The 20,596-nt window shown below is 37.2% G+C and overlaps 1 protein-coding gene across 2 annotated transcripts in view; it reads left to right on the forward strand.

Moving 5' to 3' along the window:
- The window catches only part of PIP4K (phosphatidylinositol 5-phosphate 4-kinase), a 61,231-nt gene that overhangs the window by 36,936 nt on the left and 3,699 nt on the right, over window positions 1-20,596 (forward strand). For both annotated transcript variants that reach the window (XM_071666853.1, XM_071666854.1), the window contains 5 exons: window positions 9,796-9,934; window positions 13,197-13,327; window positions 14,978-15,146; window positions 16,864-16,977; window positions 20,377-20,509. In XM_071666853.1, coding sequence (XP_071522954.1) covers window positions 9,796-9,934; window positions 13,197-13,327; window positions 14,978-15,146; window positions 16,864-16,977; window positions 20,377-20,509 — 686 coding nt within the window. The remainder of the gene's footprint in view (window positions 1-9,795; window positions 9,935-13,196; window positions 13,328-14,977; window positions 15,147-16,863; window positions 16,978-20,376; window positions 20,510-20,596) is intronic.

A 20,596-nucleotide genomic window follows, 5' to 3' on the forward strand; every position in this document is an offset into this window, starting at 1 on the left:
ACCACCTTGTCCTATACACAGCTAAATTAGCTCCCCTAGCATCTGACACATTCAATAGTCCTTCATAATGCTCTTAGCACATGTTTTTGATGTCTTTGCCTGCTATTATTTCCCACATGCACTCTGCACTGTTTTCACAATATGTCTTTGTGTTCACATTTTCCATCTCTCCTTAAAACATATTCTTATTCTTTACATCCTTGGATGCGATTGAGAGGGGTGACAGGTAAAATGTCTGATGACTTCTTGTTGCTACTTTTAGGATAAAAGGAAATATGTGAAGGAAATGGCAAAAGTCGGAGAGCTTGGAAGCAGAGCCTGTGTAGGGAAATCCCAAGAGAGATTGAGTGAAGAATGATACATTATTAGCCATTAGAGGTCTCCTTTTTTAGGAAGGCATAGGAAAGAATTCTACTATTTTCAGTACCCATAAATCCATTATTACGTATGGAGACTGTTGGATGATCAAAATTATTAGGAGGAACGTATGTATCAATTGGTAATGAAAGTAAAAGAGTAATATGAAAAATGTGAAGAAACATGTGTTGCAAAATTATTTCATCAGGATTATGCAAGAAGGAGAATGCTTTGGAAGGACAATGTACATGTGGAAATTATGTAACAACTGCACCAGATTCTCTTTTTATGTAATCATGGTATAATGGAGAACTTTGGTAAAAAATGACAAATAAGAAACAAGAATACTTCCCCCCAAAAAAATTCAGTATCCTCTCCACGTGTGCCAGCTGCTCGTTGTACTCTCACCTATTTATAGCGCGAAAGAAGTATTGTCCATGTTATTCCCATCCAGCACTGTGCTTGTTTTATGAAGGAAGAGTGTGAATGAAATTTTGTAGAGTGCTCATTGTGAAGACGATAATTATTCACCGAGTGTCATCCCCATGCTTACCAGGCTATTTATCTCATCCTGAATGTTAGTGTGGAAGGTGTAATATTTCTGAATATATTCATGTTAAATACCACAAACATCATGTTTGCATTTGAAATTAGAATATTATACTATTAGAGAACAAGCACAGGAATTATGTGGTAATGGTGGATCAAAATATTGGAAAATTTTAGCCAATAATGTTAATGTATATAGGCAGATGAATTTTTTTTAAAGGAAGCCATAATATTTGATTGTTGTAGAAATGATTTGAAATTTTTACTCGTTTCAAAGGAAGCCAGTATATATAATTACATGTAAATAGGTTTTAGGTTTTTGATATAAGAGAGTCCTGAGTAACCATTAGGTTCTGTTGCTTTACAAATTCCATGAACTCGATCATTGAAAAAAGAAACATCATAACCATATCTTCTTATGGTAGCATGGGGTTCTCAGACATGCCCTTCACACTCTTTTTGGTGCTCACATATCATTGGAACAGCCCAGCTTAAAAGGAATAATGTAGCTTTATATGTATTTTCTTAATATTTTTTAATCCCATAGAGAAATATTTTTCATTTGCACTGTGCGGTAGAATTTGATGATGCTATCATTTAGGGGTTAATTATAGGATATTTCAAGATCTACCAGGTATGTTAAAGTTACCATCCATTATGTATTACTGAAAAACATTGTTCATTTGTATCACCCATTGGCAAAATACAGTTTGATTTGTATCTCACCTGGTGGTGGTCGTGTGAAGAAAAAAACTGCATATGATCAAATGTGGCATTTATGGATCTGGAGAAAGCATATGATATGGTTGATGGAAAATCCTTTTGAAAGGTTATATGAATATTTGATGTGGGAGGAAAGCTAGTAGAAGCTCAGACAAGTTTTTTATCAGAAGAGTAAGGCATGTGTGTAAGGAGGTAGAAGTAGAGTGGTACCAGGTGAAGGTGGGTCTGATGTCACCATGGCTGTTTAATTTGTTTATAAATTGGGTGGTGAGAGAGGTGAATTTAAGGGTCTTGGAGAGAAAGAACAAGTATGCAGTCTGCAGGTGGTGGGTGTGGGGGTGAATAATTTGATTCCTGATGACACAGCACCCATGGAAGATTTGGTGGGAAACTGCTGAAGTTGGTGTCTGAGTTTGGCAGTGTGTGTGTGAAAAGGAGAAAGTTGAGTGTAAATATAAATAAATGCGTGGTTATTAGGTTAATTTATGCTGAGAGACCGGTTAGCTGTGGTGTGAGTGTGAATGGAGAAAACTTGAAGGAAGTGGGTTATTTTAAATACTTGGAAGTGGACATGGCAGCAATTGGATCTATAGAAGCAGAGTTTAGTCATAGGGTAGGTGAAGGGATGAACATTATGGGAGTAGTGAGGAATATGTGGAAAGAAAGGTCGCTATCTGGGAGGGCAAAAATGAATGTGTTTGAAGGTCTTTATGTCCCACTGTTGTTAAATGGATGTGAGGCTTAGGCTGTAGATGAGAGTATATAGAGGTGGGTTGATGTGTAGGAAAAGAAATATTTGAGGAGGATATATGTTGTAAGGAGGGTTGATCGAGTAAGTAATTGTAAGGTAAGAGGGTAATGTGTTAAAAGGATTTTTTTTTCAGCATATCAGAGGCTCTATTCACAGACAAAAGTCCACATCAAGGTCAGGCCTTAAATAAAATATGGGAAGGTTAATGAAAGGGAAAAAAGAGACAAAGAAAAGAATTAGAATTTTTTTGAGGAAGTGAAGAGCCTGACTTTTAAAAAGTGCTTGTTCACAGTTATTGGGAAAGGCATGAGAAGGTAGAGGGTGCCAGTGCTTCAAGGTGTGGGAAAAAAGTGGCCCAACCTTATGTTGCTAGTGGCCACACATTAATCATGTGATGCAGCAGCTTGCTGTGTATTGGATGGTTTAGTTAGTGATGGGGACACAAGCATTCAGATGTGTGACAGAATTTCCATAGAGATGCCTGTTTGATCAATAAAACATTTTGGATACTACAAAAATGTGTCTCACCACATTTTAGAAAAATCGCCCAATAACCTATTGTTCATAAGTGAAACAGCATTGCTGGACCGTAAGGGTTCTTTTTGGCATGGATCTTGAGGAGGTGCATTACACTCACCATTATGATTGCAAGCAAGTAATTTTATTTATGTTTTTATGAAAATATCATATTTGACCATTAATCTTTTAAGTACTAAAAAGGAATTTATAAGCTTCATTTTCAAGAAGTAGGCCAATAACCCACTGCACATTTTTTGGTTTGCATATCCTCGCATGGCCATCATTTGGTCGTAAGTTTGCAAGAGATACAGCACAGTCTGATCAAGGTGCAACTGTGCTAGCATGATGAAGTACTCTTCTATTTTTTAATGCATTTCATTCATTTACAGTGTTATTTTATACAAGTAGAATATCAAAATTCATTAAGCCTAAGAACCAAGTTATGTCAGATGTTGGAGTTTTACAGATTTTCAAAATACATCAGCCACAGGTTGTGGTCTGACATTAATATGTTGAAATATGTACTTTCGAAAACCTTTGATTATCATTTACTGAAATTATGTTCTGGAAATGCATGTTCCAAGCTGGTGGTAATCCTAAATGTGCTGGACCCTGGATTTTGGGAGTTTGCGGATTAAGAAATAAAGATTTTCAATATTTTACATATGGTGTATTTGCGATCATTAATTTTAAATAAATGATAACGATGATTTTGGTGAAATGGTTGAAACAAGGATACACAGTTGATTACTGTGTAACCCCATTTTTTCCAGTGTAATATTGAAAAATCATCTTTTTTCACCTGATCATCCAAGTTAGTGGAACAAATATGAACGGTTAGCAGTATTTGAGTACATATATATTTTAAGGTGGAACGTGAAAATTTAGTTATCTCAATCTGGATAAGTTTTCTTGGTTTGATCTGCAAGCTACACTTCTTCAATAATTGTGTTCATGAATTTTAGATCTGATAAGGTTGATTTAATTGTAAAGCAGCTCACATCTCCATCAACAAAATTGTAGAAATGAAATAATAAAGAAGGTACATTTGACTGTTGAAATATCATATAACTACCTAATAGTATTACTTAGTATCAGGAAATGCTGTTAGTTTTCCATATTGCTGTGCTTTCTATATTTCCTCATTTTACACAGTACTGTATAATCATTTAGAATGATCACATAGTTTCTTTTGTACCTCGTTTAGTTACCTTCCCATAATAGTTTGATAAGCCTGTTGACCTTTATCAAAATAGTGTAAAATTTAGCATGAGTATTTTACGTGCAAGTCCTTCAGTGTACTTGAGTCTCATTCTCATATAGGAAGATATCAATGACAGAGAGATCTCACCACCAAAAAATTGAGATTCTCACAGTTCATGAAACCCTTCTGGAAGTAGAAAGCTTCATGTCACCAGTGACATTTCAGTTAGTCTTTGAAACATATTGACGAGTCGTTCACACGTTCTTTTACTTATTTAGTTTATATTCCTAAGAGTCCATGGGGAAAATGAAACACAATAAGTTCCCAAGTGCATTTTCATGTAATAATCACATCAATAGGGGAGACACAAGAGAGAAATATAACAGTCAGTTGATATACAACGAAGAGATGTAGCTAGGACACCATTTGGTAAACATGCGATTGTCCAAGACAGACAACAAGCGTATTGTAAAGTTATTATTTTACAACAATAAAGTTATGTAATTTGTGTAGACCATCACTAAAATTAAGATTATACTTCTTTGTGTATTTGATAATAGAAGATTCAATGATATTTCTTGTGGTAATAGAGTTAGAGTTAATAACTGAGATGGCATTACTCCAGTCAATACAATGATCATAGTTTTGAACATGATTAAGCAGGGCATTTGATTTTTGTCCCGTTCTTATACTATATTTATGTTGCTTAAGTCTAACAGAAAGATCCTTACCAGTCTGTCCAACATAAAACTTATCACAATTTCTACATGGCACTTTATAGATGCACCCAGGAGAATTTTCTGGTGAATTCCTGATTAAGATGTTCTTATAGTATTATTGTTGCTGAAGGCAACATTTACATTAAAGGATTTAAGCAATATAAAGTTTTTTTTTTTTTTTTTTTTTTTTTTACTTTATCGCTGTCTCCCGCGTTTGCGAGGTAGCGCAAGGAAACAGACGAAAGAAATGGCCCAACCCCCCCCATACACATGTATATACATACGTCCACACACGCAAATATACATACCTACACAGCTTTCCATGGTTTACCCCAGACGCTTCACATGCCTTGATTCAATCCACTGACAGCACGTCAACCCCGGTATACCACATCGCTCCAATTCACTCTATTCCTTGCCCTCCTTTCACCCTCCTGCATGTTCAGGCCCCGATCACACAAAATCTTTTTCACTCCATCTTTCCACCTCCAATTTGGTCTCCCTCTTCTCCTCGTTCCCTCCACCTCCGACACATATATCCTCTTGGTCAATCTTTCCTCACTCATTCTCTCCATGTGCCCAAACCACTTCAAAACACCCTCTTCTGCTCTCTCAACCACGCTCTTTTTATTTCCACACATCTCTCTTACCCTTACGTTACTCACTCGATCAAACCACCTCACACCACACATTGTCATCAAACATCTCATTTCCAGCACATCCATCCTCCTGTGCACAACTCTATCCATAGCCCACGCCTCGCAACCATACAACATTGTTGGAACCACTATTCCTTCAAACATACCCATTTTTGCTTTCCGAGATAATGTTCTCGACTTCCACACATTCTTCAAGGCCCCCAGAATTTTCGCCCCCTCCCCCACCCTATGATCCACTTCCGCTTCCATGGTTCCATCCGCTGCCAGATCCACTCCCAGATATCTAAAACACTTCACTTCCTCCAGTTTTTCTCCATTCAAACTCACCTCCCAATTGACTTGACCCTCAACCCTACTGTACCTAATAACCTTGCTCTTATTCACATTTACTCTTAACTTTCTTTTTCCACACACTTTACCAAACTCAGTCACCAGCTTCTGCAGTTTCTCACATGAATCAGCCACCAGCGCTGTATCATCAGCGAACAACAACTGACTCACTTCCCAAGCTCTCTCATCCCCAACAGACTTCATACTTGCCCCTCTTTCCAAAACTCTTGCATTTACCTCCCTAACAACCCCATCCATAAACAAATTAAACAACCATGGAGACATCACACACCCCTGCCGCAAACCTACATTCACTGAGAACCAATCACTTTCCTCTCTTCCTACACGTACACATGCCTTACATCCTCGATAAAAACTTTTCACTGCTTCTAACAACTTTCCTCCCACACCATATATTCTTAATACCTTCCACAGAGCATCTCTATCAACTCTATCATATGCCTTCTCCAGATCCATAAATGCTACATACAAATCCATTTGCTTTTCTAAGTATTTCTCACATACATTCTTCAAAGCAAACACCTGATCCACACATCCTCTACCACTTCTGAAACCACACTGCTCTTCCCCAATTTGATGCTCTGTACATGCCTTCACCCTCTCAATCAATACCCTCCCATATAATTTACCAGGAATACTCAACAAACTTATACCTCTGTAATTTGAGCACTCACTCTTATCCCCTTTGCCTTTGTACAATGGCACTATGCACGCATTCCGCCAATCCTCAGGCACTTCACCATGAGTCATACATACATTAAATAACCTTACCAACCAGTCAACAATACAGTCACCCCCTTTTTTAATAAATTCCACTGCAATACCATCCAAACCTGCTGCCTTGCCGGCTTTCATCTTCCGCAAAGCTTTCACTACCTCTTCTCTGTTTACCAAATCATTTTCCCTAACCCTCTCACTTTGCACACCACCTCGACCAAAACACCCTATATCTGCCACTCTATCATCAAACACATTCAACAAACCTTCAAAATACTCACTCCATCTCCTTCTCACATCACCACTACTTGTTATCACCTCCCCATTTGCGCCCTTCACTGAAGTTCCCATTTGCTCCCTTGTCTTACGCACTTTATTTACCTCCTTCCAGAACATCTTTTTATTCTCCCTAAAATTTAATGATACTCTCTCACCCCAACTCTCATTTGCCCTTTTTTTCACCTCTTGCACCTTTCTCTTGACCTCCTGTCTCTTTCTTTTATACATCTCCCACTCAATTGCATTTTTTCCCTGCAAAAATCGTCCAAATGCCTCTCTCTTCTCTTTCACTAATACTCTTACTTCTTCATCCCACCACTCACTACCCTTTCTAATCAACCCACCTTCCACTCTTCTCATGCCACAAGCATCTTTTGCGCAATCCATCACTGATTCCCTAAATACATCCCATTCCTCCCCCACTCCCCTTGCTTCCATTGTTCTCACCTTTTTCCATTCTGTACTCAGTCTCTCCTGGTACTTCCTCACACAGGTCTCCTTCTCAAGCTCACTTACTCTCACCACCCTCTTCACCCCAACATTCACTCTTCTTTTCTGAAAACCCATACAGATCTTCACCCTAGCCTCCACAAGATAATGATCAGACATCCCTCCAGTTGCACCTCTCAGCACATTAACATCCAAAAGTCTCTCTTTCGCACGCCTGTCAATTAACACGTAATCCAATAACGCTCTCTGGCCATCTCTCCTACTTACATAAGTATACTTATGTAAGTATACTTATGTATACCAGGCCAGAAATCCTCCCCTCCTTGTATTAACTTTCTAAAATGGGAAACAGAAGAAGGCGTCACGCGGGGAGTGCTCATCCTCCTCGAAGGCTCAGAGTGGGGTGCCTAAATGTGTGTGGATGTAACCAAGATGTGAAAAAAGGAGAGATAGGTAGTATGTTTGAGGAAAGGAACCTGGATGTTTTGGCTCTGAGTGAAACGAAGCTCAAGGGTAAAGGGGAAGAGTGGTTTGGGAATGTCTGGGGAGTAAAGTCAGGGGTTAGTGAGAGGACAAGAGCAAGGGAAGGAGTAGCAATACTCCTGAAACAGGAGTTGTGGGAGTATGTGATAGAGTGTAAGAAAGTAAATTCTCGATTGATATGGGTAAAGCTGAAAGTTGATGGAGAGAGGTGGGTGATTATTGGTGCATATGCACCTGGGCATGAGAAGAAAGATCAAGAGAGGCAAGTGTTTTGGGAGCAGCTGGATGAGTGTGTTAGTGGTTTTGATGCACGAGACCGGGTTATAGTGATGGGTGATTTGAATGCAAAGGTGAGTAATGTGGCAGTTGAGGGAATAATTGGTATACATGGGGTGTTCAGTGTTGTAAATGGAAATGGTGAAGAGCTTGTAGATTTATGTGCTGAAAAAGGACTGATGATTGGGAATACCTGGTTTAAAAAGCGAGATATACATAAGTATACAATATAAAGTTATTATTATCAAAAGTAACATTATTATTAAAAAGGAGAACTAAATGATTCTTGGTGTCAATGGGAGGTTTGGGCTCAACTCTATTGAATGATTTCTTTGCTAACTTAAGGAATTTATCAATGAAAGATCTAGGGTACTTTAACTTAGATCCAATAGAATATATCCTCTCAAACTCATCATCAGTATACTCTGGACTGCAAATACATAATGCCCAAAGGAACATAGATTTGCAGTCCAGAGTATATTGATGATGAGTTTGAGAAGATATATTCTGTTGGATCTAAGTTAAAGTACCCTAGATCTTTCATTGATAAATCCCTTAAGTTAGCAAAGTTAGACTTAAGCAACATAAATATAGTATAAGAACTGGACAAGAATCAAATGCCCTGTTTAATCACGTTAAAAACTATGATCATTGTATTGACTGGAGTAATGCCATCTCAGTTATTAACTCTAACTCTATTATCACGAAAAATATCATTGAATCTTCTATTATTAAATACATAAAGAATTATAATCTTGATATTAGCGATGGTCTATACAAATTAGATAACTTTATTGTTGATAAAATTTGTAGAATAATAAGCTAATGATACGCTCGTTGTCTGTCTTGGACAATTGCATGTTTACCAAATGGCATCCCAGTTACGTCTCTTGGATGTATATCAACTGACTGTTAGATTTCTCTCTTGTGTCTCCCATGATGATGTGATTATTACACAAAAGTGCACTTGGGAACTTATCGTGTTTCATTTTCCCAATGGACTCTTAGGAATATCTTGATCACGCGCAAAATTGTGATCCTTTCCAATTTAGTTTATACGTTGACATGTATTTGAATTTCTTATTCGGACAATTAACTACATGTAATTTGTAGTGACATAGTATTTTGTGTTTAAGATGCTTGTGTCACTTGGACTTTAACATATAGTTGAAGAGGCTATATTATTTTGAATTTCTTGTACAAACAATTATCTGTTTGTTGAAGAGGCTATATTACTTTGAATTTCTTCATTTTGAATTTCTTATACAAACAGTTATCCGTGTTTGACAGTGAAACAGGATTTGGTCTTTATGTATGTGTCACTCAGACTTTAGTATACAGCTGAAAAGACAGTATTGTTTTAAATTTCTTCAGTAGTCATTTTGGCATAATTGACATCTTGTGTAGATTCTAAGTTTGCTAGGTTTAGACCAGTTAAAGTTTTTAGCCATATTTCAAAGGAAAAAGTATTTAATGTTAGCAGTTTTACTGTTCTTTAGTGTGTTGTGAATAAATTAATGAGCTTTTGTCTTAGAAAATGTTTCCTTGAGTTTTATGATAAAAGAATTTAAGTGGAATCAGTGTTTAAAAACAGTGAAATCAGTGCATTTAGCTATTGTCTCAAATTTTTATTTTGCCAAACCTTTTTCTTTTATATCGTCATCATTTGTTGATAAAAGTTGCTGTATATGATGTTACTATTGTTGATAGCATTCATCACTGTCTCCACATTAATCATGACTTGATATTTTTCCCAAGGTCACAGCCTGTTGCTATAGACTCGCCAGGTAGAAGTGGTGCCCGTTTCTACAATTCCAGTGATAAGATGTACATTGTGAAGACTTTGACTAGTGATGAAGTTGAACAGATGCATGCCTTGCTCAAAGAATACCACCCGGTAAGCTATATAGGAATGGCATATTTAAGGTTAATTAATGTATGTGATTGCTTTGAAATTGAGGATTATGCTAGGGTTGAGCACCCATTTTTCCTGCTTTGCTGTGGCCCAATATGCATGGTTTCATTCTAGCACATTTTACTCTTTGACACAAGGTTTTATAAAATGTGGGATGGGTATCTCCTATGCACAGTAACTGCCAGGACAGGTGGGGTTTGCTTCCTTATCCTAGCCCATCACTTCGGCCAGAGAGAGGCATCTCAGGCCCCATTGCTAATTTGACTCCAGGCCCCTTGAGTATTCACTTACTCAAACACCCGTTCCCCTCAATACTAATATTTTCTTAATATTAAAGTATTCCAGTCTTTTTTTTGTTTTTCTCCTGTGACTGTTGTTTGAATTTTGTCTAATTTCTGTTATGCTAACAAAGCATACAACAGTCGTCCAAACATCTGGGCTCTTGGTGCATTTTCCTTAAATATGGTTCTTACTGAGATAGCAATAGAACATTAGGTCCTTTTGAGGTTATTTGTGTTAGTGGAGGAGATCAGAAATTTGGAGGCTAGTGTGATAAGGGTAGGAAGGTATACTAATGATTGTGTGTGAGATACTAAGGAGAGTCAAATAATGCCAGTTGTAGACCTGAACGGAAGTATTCATCTGTTCTCTTAAGATTATCCATGGGGCTCCTTTCAACTACTTTTTGGAAAATCATTTCATATGTTTACAGTCCTGTTGAGGAAAAGGTACTTCATTTCATTTGAATTAAAACATTTGGCCAAGAGTTTTTATCTGTCACTCTGCATGAAATTAGACAAAGCTAGCTTCAAGTAGCTTCTGTTGCATTATCAAAGCCTTTGATAATTTTGAATACCTGTAATAGATTACCTCACAACCTTTTTTTTTTTTAGGTAGACAAATTTAATTAATTTAACTTCCCTATGAGTTGTTTCTAAATCTGGGTGTCATCTTGGTAGCTTGTTGCAATACACATTCCATTGTGTGTGTCTTCTCTTTAAGTAGGGTGACCAAAACTGAACACAATATTCAAGGGGACACACCCAGTAGATTGTTGAGTAGGGATAATTTCCATAAGTTTGAAAGCCATACCTATGACTCGTAAGATTTTTGTTCACCCATTATACTGTGTGTACTGCTTAAATTATTTAAGTAAGGCCTTAGGTCACAAAAGATTATTACTTTTAATTTTTTTTCTTGTTTACCACTTGCATTTTGACAGATTTCATGTTGTAGCTTCCCATCTTGTTTTACTACCATTATGTAAAGCTTAGCAATTATTCATTTAAAATTTCATTTACTGCCTGAGTCCAGTCCATCAGTTTTTCAGTGTTTGGTTGAATATGCAGACATTCAGTTTCTGATGTAACAACTGGAAATTTTGATATCTAAAAATGTATCCCATTATTAGTATAATTAAAATATTTTATATGAGAAAGATAAGTGGTCCCAAGACTGATTCCTGTTACATCTAACCATTTTGAGGCTTTACCATCAATCACTACTTGTGTATTGTAGTAGTTGGTGATAGATAGTAGTTGGTAGGTAACCACTGACCATGGGCTTATATTACCAGTACCAGCTGCTTGGGTAACAGGAGTGTTATTGACAGCTGCATAGTGAGCTAGCACTTCAGTGGTTATCGAGTTGCACTTCTCTGACCAAGGTAGCTGCCTTTTCTTTCTACTTCACCTACACATAGGCTGCTAGCATTCTCTCCACAAACATGAAATCTCTCCTTTTCACATACAACACCTAACTCACACAACTCATTCATCATAACTAAATTTTTCCTGCAGTGAGCGCTATACACTAGCTCTGCCTGTTGGCAAAATGGTATGAGCAACAGTTGGAAGTAGTCGGGAGGAACATTAGATGGGAGCATCAGGTAGTAGTAGTGGTAGGTAGGAGCTTTAGGTAGAAGTAATAGGTTGGAGTAGGAGGTAGATGTAGTCGGTAGGAACATTAGGTAGGAGCCCCTGAAAACACTGCGTTAGAGTTACCCTGTCAGTGGCCTGTTAAGGGTGAGGCACTGAAAACTAAAAAGCAGCACTGGAATTCACCAGCTATGGAGACTCTACCATGGCCACCCACTTGAGAGGTAAAGTATTCAGGCTCCAGTTGCAAAAAATATTTTTCACTTCAACCTTCCATCTCCAGTTTGGTGTCTACCTTTGCCTTGTTCCCTCTTCTCACTGGTTCTCTCTAGGTGTCCAAACCATTTTGGCACTCTCCTCAGCTACTTCAGCCTACACTTTTTATTACCACACAACTCTCTTACCATCAAATTATTTACTCAATCAAACCACCTCAAGCCTTTTATTTCCAATGCACCCACATTCCACCACTTGCTTTCATCTATAGCCATGCCTTGCACCCAAATATTTTTGGGACGTACTATACCCATATAGTCTGTCATTATATATTCATATCCTGGAAATCATGTTTAGGCTAATTCTGTCTGCTGTGGTCTTGGATCTTCCATGCACTAAAATAAGGGTCAGTGTATACTTTACAAATTGTGGCAGCATAGGGATGCAGAGTGACCTGCTGAGGGTTTGTGATGGAGGACATACTTTAGGGGAGCCATAAGTGTTACATGCCTAGCAAGCCATAATTGGATTTCACCTAACCTTGCTTAAGAATATTGCAGAATGTTGAGAGCCTTCATAAACAGGTCTGACCCAAGAATACTGTGGTCAACACTGGTGGAGAAAAGTGAGAGCTGATACTGTAGTTCCTTCTTGAGTGCAAATTTCTTGTATATTTACATGATTTCTGTGGCAAGGATGCAAATCTAGGATTATCAAGCATCCTTGGGAAGTGTCATTTGCAGTTTTACCTTCTCTTATTAAACATTCATTCTCTTTTAGTGACAAATGATTGTGTTTTTTATTTTCGTAAGAGTCATGAATGTCTCCATTCTGTATTATCATCTTTTAGTTATTGCCTATGACATGAGAGAGACTATGAGAAACTTTCAGTCAATTATTTATCATGGTATAAACTGTAAAGACAGAATTTGGCCTTTGATAAGGAAGTGTTTGTGTTTATTATGTTGTATGGAGGGAAGTTTAAATCATACCAAAATAATGGCACCTTGTCCTCAACTGGATAAACCAGGCTTTTGTTGATTGTTCCAAATGGGGTAAAAATGAGTCCAACCTATTGATATATATGAATAGGAGGTTAGAAAAGATACAAAAATAGACAATGCTATTCCTAATACAGCCTTGGTTTTCAGTATGTTGTGAGTCGCCATGGCAAGACGTTGTTACCACAGTATCTGGCTATGTATCGCCTCACCGTAGACAACATTGAGACTTACTGTGTCGTCATGAGAAATGTCTTTTCTACGTACCTCCAAATACACAAGTGAGCTTGGGGATTTCAGTATTAGTCTATCTGTATTTTTATTTTCTTTGCAAAACGATAGTCCAGAAAGAATTTCTTGAAGTGAATTGAAAATAAACATTGCAACTCCATCCACACAGTAATACTCATTTGTTTCACTCACATCCTTTTGTTGTTAATCCTTACAGTTTGTTATATCTTCTTAGCCTACTTATGATTCATTGAAAACGATAATAATTTTTTCTGCATCTGTCTCATGAATCTATCCTTATCTCGTGCTTTATTGACTAACCAATTAACATTCCTGTGATTTCTAATGCATCAATTTATCCTTTTCTGTGTATCTGATTTTGGTGTATTACACATGACAGCTAGAGACTGAGTGTGAACGAATGTGGCCTTTTTTGTCCCTTTTCCTAGTGCAACCTCACAGACTCAGGGGATGGTGGTGATGTTTCCTTTCGGGCGGGATGGCACAGAGAATGGATGAAGGCAAACAAGTATGAATATGTCCATGTGTATGTGTCCATGTATCTGTAGGTATATGTGTATGTATGTATGTATGTGTGTGTATACGAGTGAATGAGTCTTTCTTCTTCAGTTTTCTGGTGCTGCCTCGCTGACGTGGGAAATGGTGATCAAGTATAATGATGATGATAATTTAAGAAGGTGGCAGAAGAGAATGTAGTCACTCATAGTACAGATTTCAAGAGTATCTGCTGGGGCTGTTACTGCTTTGACTTGGCTGTGAACTGACCATTTTGTTGGGCAGGGAGTTTACATTTGATAGCTACAGGGTCAGCAGGTTATAGCACTTTGTGAGCTTTCATAATTGAAAGCGTCAATGTCCATAGAATCACTCTGTACAGGATCTAAAGATAGATCATTAACTTCAGGTAACACCAGCCCACCTGCTTGGTCCATAAAATCTAGCCAAGAGTTGTGCAGTTTCCTTCCTTTAAAAGTCATGAAAATGTGCTGTCATTGGCATAGTTGGAGGATGAATGAACGTTGGGAGAAATTATCGTTAAATAATTTTTATTTTGTTATACTTGATTGCTGTATCCTGTGTTAGTGGGGAGAGCCAGGAAACAGACGAAGAATGGCCCATCCACTCGTATACACATAAATAATCTAGACTCGAGAAGTGATATTTAAACTTTTTCAAGTCCAGGTCTAATGCACCAGTTAGCGAAGTTGGATGGGAACTTTTCCAATTCACATGTTCCTATAACATTTCCATGGTATTGTTTATCTTTTTTCCCTGCCCATGGTTGAACTAGAGAGAGATGTAGGTGGGAGGTGCCTTATTGTGAAATTCTGTTCAACATAGCCACACTGTTCATATAAGTTGACTGATGAATTTGTTGCACTACAGCTTGAGACTCACTTTTTCAATATTATTCATCAAAAGCCCTCCAAAATATTGTTTTGCACAACTTTTGTATTAAAATACCCATTTTCATCTTTACCCTAAAAGTCTGGTGATATTAAAATTTCCAAATTTGTATTATCTGGTTTACATCAGTAACCCACATATTTTTTCGTTCTGTCCATTTATATACCTTTAGGCTGTTTCATTCATTTTCATAATATGCTGAATTGTATGATACAGAAAGAGGGTCACTGAAAAACATATAGGATAATTTATGGTATTAATTATTTTTTCAGGAAATATGACCTGAAAGGTTCAACAGTTGACCGTGAAGCATCTATCAAGGAGCTTGAGAAGGACCTTCCAACTCTAAAGGATAACGATTTCATGAAGGATGGTACAAAAATATACATTGGTGAGGAAGCGAAACAGCAGTTAATGGAGACACTGACTGCTGATGTTGAGGTATGAAAGGATCTATTTAATTTTTATGATATGTATATATGGCCATAGGAGAGTGCAGTGCCTGTAATTGACAATCCATAGAATATTGTTTGGAATTGCATAGACATAGTTGACAGGATGCTGTTTGCTGTGGACTACACAAGGCAGGATAATCATATTTTGGTGACATTGGTACTCGTAACTTATTTGAACTTTGATATGATTGAGGCAGATACTCATTCTCGTTGCCCTAGGAATTAGACAACATTGGTCTTGCTAGTTATGCATAGGCATGGAGCTATATATGATGTCACCCAGAAACCAACCCAAATCGTTAGCTCTTTTGCAGTGTTACTATGTAGAATAGTGGACTTGTTCATCTGATTCTCATCATATTGTAGTTTCATATTTAGATCACTGTTTCTGTTACCTTTTGATACTTGACTTGTATTGTTTTCTTTTAAGGTGTTTAGTGATATTGAATACAAGTTTTTTCACTTTTGTTCTCCACTTCCTGTTGCTAATGAGGTAGTACCAAGAACAGACAAAGAATGGCCTCATTTGTTCATATCTATGATCTAGATGTCAAGGACAATGCACCAAGACCAAAACCTCCTATCTACAGCTAAGCTTCACAGATATCTCCATAGTTTCCTGACAACTTCATAATCCCTGGTTCAGCTGAGTGACAGCACATTTTCCCCTATATATACCACATGGCTCCAGTTCACTCTGTCCCATGTCCCATATATGTCTCAAATCCTCGTGCATGTTCAGGCCTCAATAACTCAAAAGCTTCTCTCATTTCTTTCTGTATCATCTAAGTATACTCCTCCTTTTAGTTCCCTTCACTCCATACATGTATACCTTCTCAGTCTTTCCTTACTCATCCTCTCCATATATCTGTATCTCTGATGTCTGTTCCCTTAGGAATTCCCTCAGGGTCACCACTGCAAAAGAGTTTCCATAACTGATGATCTTTTGTGCTGCTTTTTAGCCTTTAGTGCCTCACCCTTAACAGACCACTGGCAAAGGGCAACTCTAGTGCAGTGTTTTCAGAGGCTCCTACTGACAGTTTTTAACCTAATGTCTTTACTTAATGTTGCAACCATTTCAGCACACCCTCTTCAGCTCTCGCTTTCCTTTCTAGATTAATCCTTCTCATAGCACATATTGTCTTCAAGTATCTAATTTCCAATACATCCACCCTCTTCTGTACATGTGACATAGTTGCCCATGTACATACTTGTGTGTTAGTTTAGTAAGTCTTGAAAAACACATGAAAACTAAAAACTGGCTGGATTTTAACCAATAAATAGCTATGCTACTGAGAGAAGTGTTAATTACTGTTGCTGGCTTGTGAATTTAATACACCTTAACTTGTGATTAGTGAATACTTGGAGGTTGCTCATATGGGATGTGATCTTTTGCCAAGCACTGTCATTGGAAATCACTCTTTTCTTAGAAAAACTTGCCATGAGATATGTAGCTTCAAGGCTAACATAATGAAACACAAACTTAAAACATGCATTTACAGTCAATAATTGGTAGCATATGTGTAGTAGTAGTAAAATCTATGATAATTATTGTTATTTTGAATGTTTTTCTTCTAGTGGAGTATGTGAATGTTTTGATGTAGATTTATCCTTTGGTACCATACCATGTTATGTACTGAATATCCATATATATTAGGCAGTCTGTGGTAGAATAAATGAAATAGCCTTTGTTTTTTTCACAGTTCCTGATGAGGCTTCATTTGATGGATTATTCTCTTCTGTTGGGAATCCATGATATAGCAAGGGCTGAAATGGAAGGAAATACGCAGAATGAATCAGAAGATGATGTAATAGAGGTAGGTGTCAATTGAAAATAGAAAAAGTATCCTCAAATTATTCTCTGTCATTTGTTCCCATTGCTGGTAAGTCAGAAGCCATACTTCTAAGAATGAACTATAGGTATATTGTACCCTATGTAAGGTAATGGGGATGTGTTCAAAAAAACTTTCTGTAATATTTGAAATTGTTAACGCAAACTTAACTTCTAATGGGAAAAATGAAATTAAGTCTAGCATTTGCATATGTATTATAAATTTTATTCAGAGCTTACATATTTTTACAGGTATGCTTTCCTGTTTGTGCTTAACCCTTTCAGTTTGCTTTTCTCTTTTACCCTTTCAGGATTTTTTCCCTTCTTTGAAAAACGAAAACTAATTATTCTCAAATTCATTCAAGAAGTGAACAAAAATGGTCCAAACCATAATTATGTTTTTCTTATGAATTAAGATATCACGATCATGGTTATGATAATCATTGCCTTCTAACCTTTTATACAAATTGGAACTCAACTTTGATCTATTAGTCCTCCATATGGCCTATCCCTTTTTCTCACAAGTGCATCCTTCTCACTCTTGACAACATTGTGCATTTCCACTTAAATCTCTTTTGAGAAATTAGAATGATAGATTCTCCTCTGACAACATTGTGCATTTCCACTTAAATCTCTTTTGAGAAATTAGAAAGATAGATTCTCCTCCTCACCTGAAAAACATGTATAACACACTCCTTATTTTTTAGAGCATAAGACAAGCTGCTTATATGGGCAGGTTGAAGGCTTAGGGAGAACTTGATACTTCTTTTAAGGTTTGGATCAATGTTGTGTTCCACTTGCATAGTTTTTTGATCCTCTCCAGTGCTTGCACATTGCAATTGAACCTCACTTAACTTGTTTTTTACTAATACTTTCTGCTTTCTCTTAGAAGCACCAGAATCTTCACTGTCCTGTAGTATGACCATCAGAATGCAAATACAAACTGACTCTGTGACAGAGCATGTGAGTGACCAGCTCATTAACTTATAAGACTTTCAGTTAATTAGAAAAAATGGTTTTAAGTTATTTCTTTTCAGATGGAAAAGTTGATGACCAATAGGTTATTATTGCTAAGTTAAAGAAAGTATGATAGTTGTCAGAAAGATTGGGAAGGAATTAGAAGCAATTTCTTTGTGAAATGAAATGGGAAAGGAATTTTAAGCAACACCACCTTTAAGCTTTAATATCAGATTTAAGTAATCTTAGCATAGGCATCCCAATTTATCTTTGAAAAGTGAAAAACCTGATAACTTGAGAACAGAGAGAAGCCTGTTAGGGTGAATTTTATTTTGGATAATGTGGGAAATGGCGAATAGTATGAAAAAAAAAATTATAGACATTGCTCAGGATGAGAGCTTCAACTGTAGCAAGTAAAATGGTTGCAAGTTTGCATGTAGTTGGGCAGACCAGAAGTATAAAGCTGTATCCTGATAAGTTCACTCTTAAGTCAGGCTTTGTAACCTGAGGTAAGGTTCTAGTCATTCGGTGCCTGCTTAGGAAACTTATTAAATCCAGGGAAGGATATACCACCCACCAGAATCTGTAGTTCATAAAATGGTAATGCAATAATACTCTTGCCAAAAAGTGAGAGATTATCATGTACAAGTTGGGGTAGAGTATGCTTTAGATTGATCATGTCCAAATACAGGAGGAAAGGTTGAATTACAGAAGTTTTGGAGATTTTTTGGTAAAGGACCAGAAAGATTCAGGCAAATGCCACAATTTTTTTTTATTAGAGTGAGTGGAAACAATCTTTGGAACAAAGATTGAAGTTGGAAACCTGATAGAGTACAAGGGAAGCAACCTTTGACATTTGGATTTCAGAGAGATGATAATCCTGGCAAGAAGTGTAGTGATGGTGTTCTAAAGAGGGGAAATCATTTTTGAGACCACGTTTCAGAAATTAATAGAAAAAGAGCCAGGTGTGGGAGCTCTGACTGGAAGAATGGATTAGGGTAACTTCATGTTGATAAAGTTAATCCAAGGACCCAACCAGCCCACTTCAACTGGTGGTGCCTTCTCTGTTCAGTTCTGGAAAAATTGGAACTCACTCTCTCTTGGGATTGAAGAGTGAAAAGTTGTGTGTATTATGTTATTAAGTGTTTTTTTAAAGATAGGTGCAAGTCTGTGGACTCAGTGCCAGCAACCCATGTGTAAGTGAGGCAAAAAGAACAAAAAATAGTCTCCTAGGCAAAGTCGGGTTACATGACCAATTGCATCACTATCAACAACTATCCAGGACGGTGGATGCCTGTCACCCATTGCTATGTGCCACCTATTACATCTGTAATAGGTGAAGGTGTGTCAGCAGCAAGCATGTGAAATGTCACTATGGCTGTTTAATCTGCTCTTGAATGGAGTAATGAGAGAGGTAAATGTGAGGGTCTTGGAGAGATGATTGGGCTTACAATCTGTTGGTGGGTGGGAGCTTAAAGTCATTTGCCTTTTGGTGGTACGTTTGCTACTACTCTTTTGGCAGACTTGAGTGAGAAACTGCAGAATCTGGTATCTGAGTTTGGGAGAATGTGTGAATGAAGAAAGGCAAGAGTTAATATGAATTAAAGTTACATTATTAAGTGATTAGAGTGTGAAGTTAAATGAAGAGAACCTGGAGGAAGTGGAATCTTTAAATACCTGGGATCAGACAGATGATCCCGAATTATTTGACTATGACCAGCTGTCTCCAGATCATATTAGAATGATTTAATGGACACTTAACTCTTCCAACATTTAAAGTTGACCAAGATAAGGCAGGACAAGGTTTTCTAGCAAAAGTGGGGCATGTTGCCAATGTGTGTCATCATCTTGCCTTTGCAGCTGGTTTTGCTGTTGGAAAAATGTCTTTGAATCACATTATATGAGATTGAACATAATTATAACTGACAGTTTTTTCAGTTTAGGTGAAATTAACAGTAAAACATGCTTTGTGGAATTTCACATGACAATCAGGCTCACACTTTTTAGTGTATTGTGCTGAAGTGGTTACAAAACTTCAAAACATTATAGCAGTGAAAGTAGTGGATAAATCAATTTTGTTTAATTATTTGAATATCCTTGAAATTTGGAGGTTAAATACATTTTGAAGAACTTGAAAAACATGAATTTTGAGGGTTGGAAAGCATAACTTTGGGACAAATCACAGAGTTAAAGAACAAGTTTTCTACATACTTAGGAACATTAGGATTATTCCTTTTATGTCTTCCCTTTCTTTGTAAGGCAAGGCATTGATGAAGCATTTTTGGTTGAGGTCTTTGGAAAAATAAAAAAGAAAAGTGGAAGATGGCTTATTGGATGTTGATAGTTAACAGGGACATCTTGACTTGGAAGTGTGTATGTCTGTTGTGTGCACTTATGTTCTCATGTTTTTATGCATGGTGTATTTCAGGAAGAGGAGGAGGATGAATGTAGTGGTGTACCAACTCCCCCCGACTCTCCAAACACAGCAGCCCGAGAACGAGCCACCAGTAATGGTGCCATTGATCCTGATGTTGAAATTTATGCCATTGAGAGTAATGAGAGTAAGTACTACATTTTGCTTACATTTAGTTAGGTAAGATGTGTATTTCATTAAAGTAATGCTTTAAGATTGACAAAATCCTGATAAG

This window comes from Panulirus ornatus, chromosome 11 (genome assembly GCF_036320965.1).
Source record: "Panulirus ornatus isolate Po-2019 chromosome 11, ASM3632096v1, whole genome shotgun sequence".
Classification (NCBI taxonomy): domain Eukaryota; kingdom Metazoa; phylum Arthropoda; class Malacostraca; order Decapoda; family Palinuridae; genus Panulirus; species Panulirus ornatus.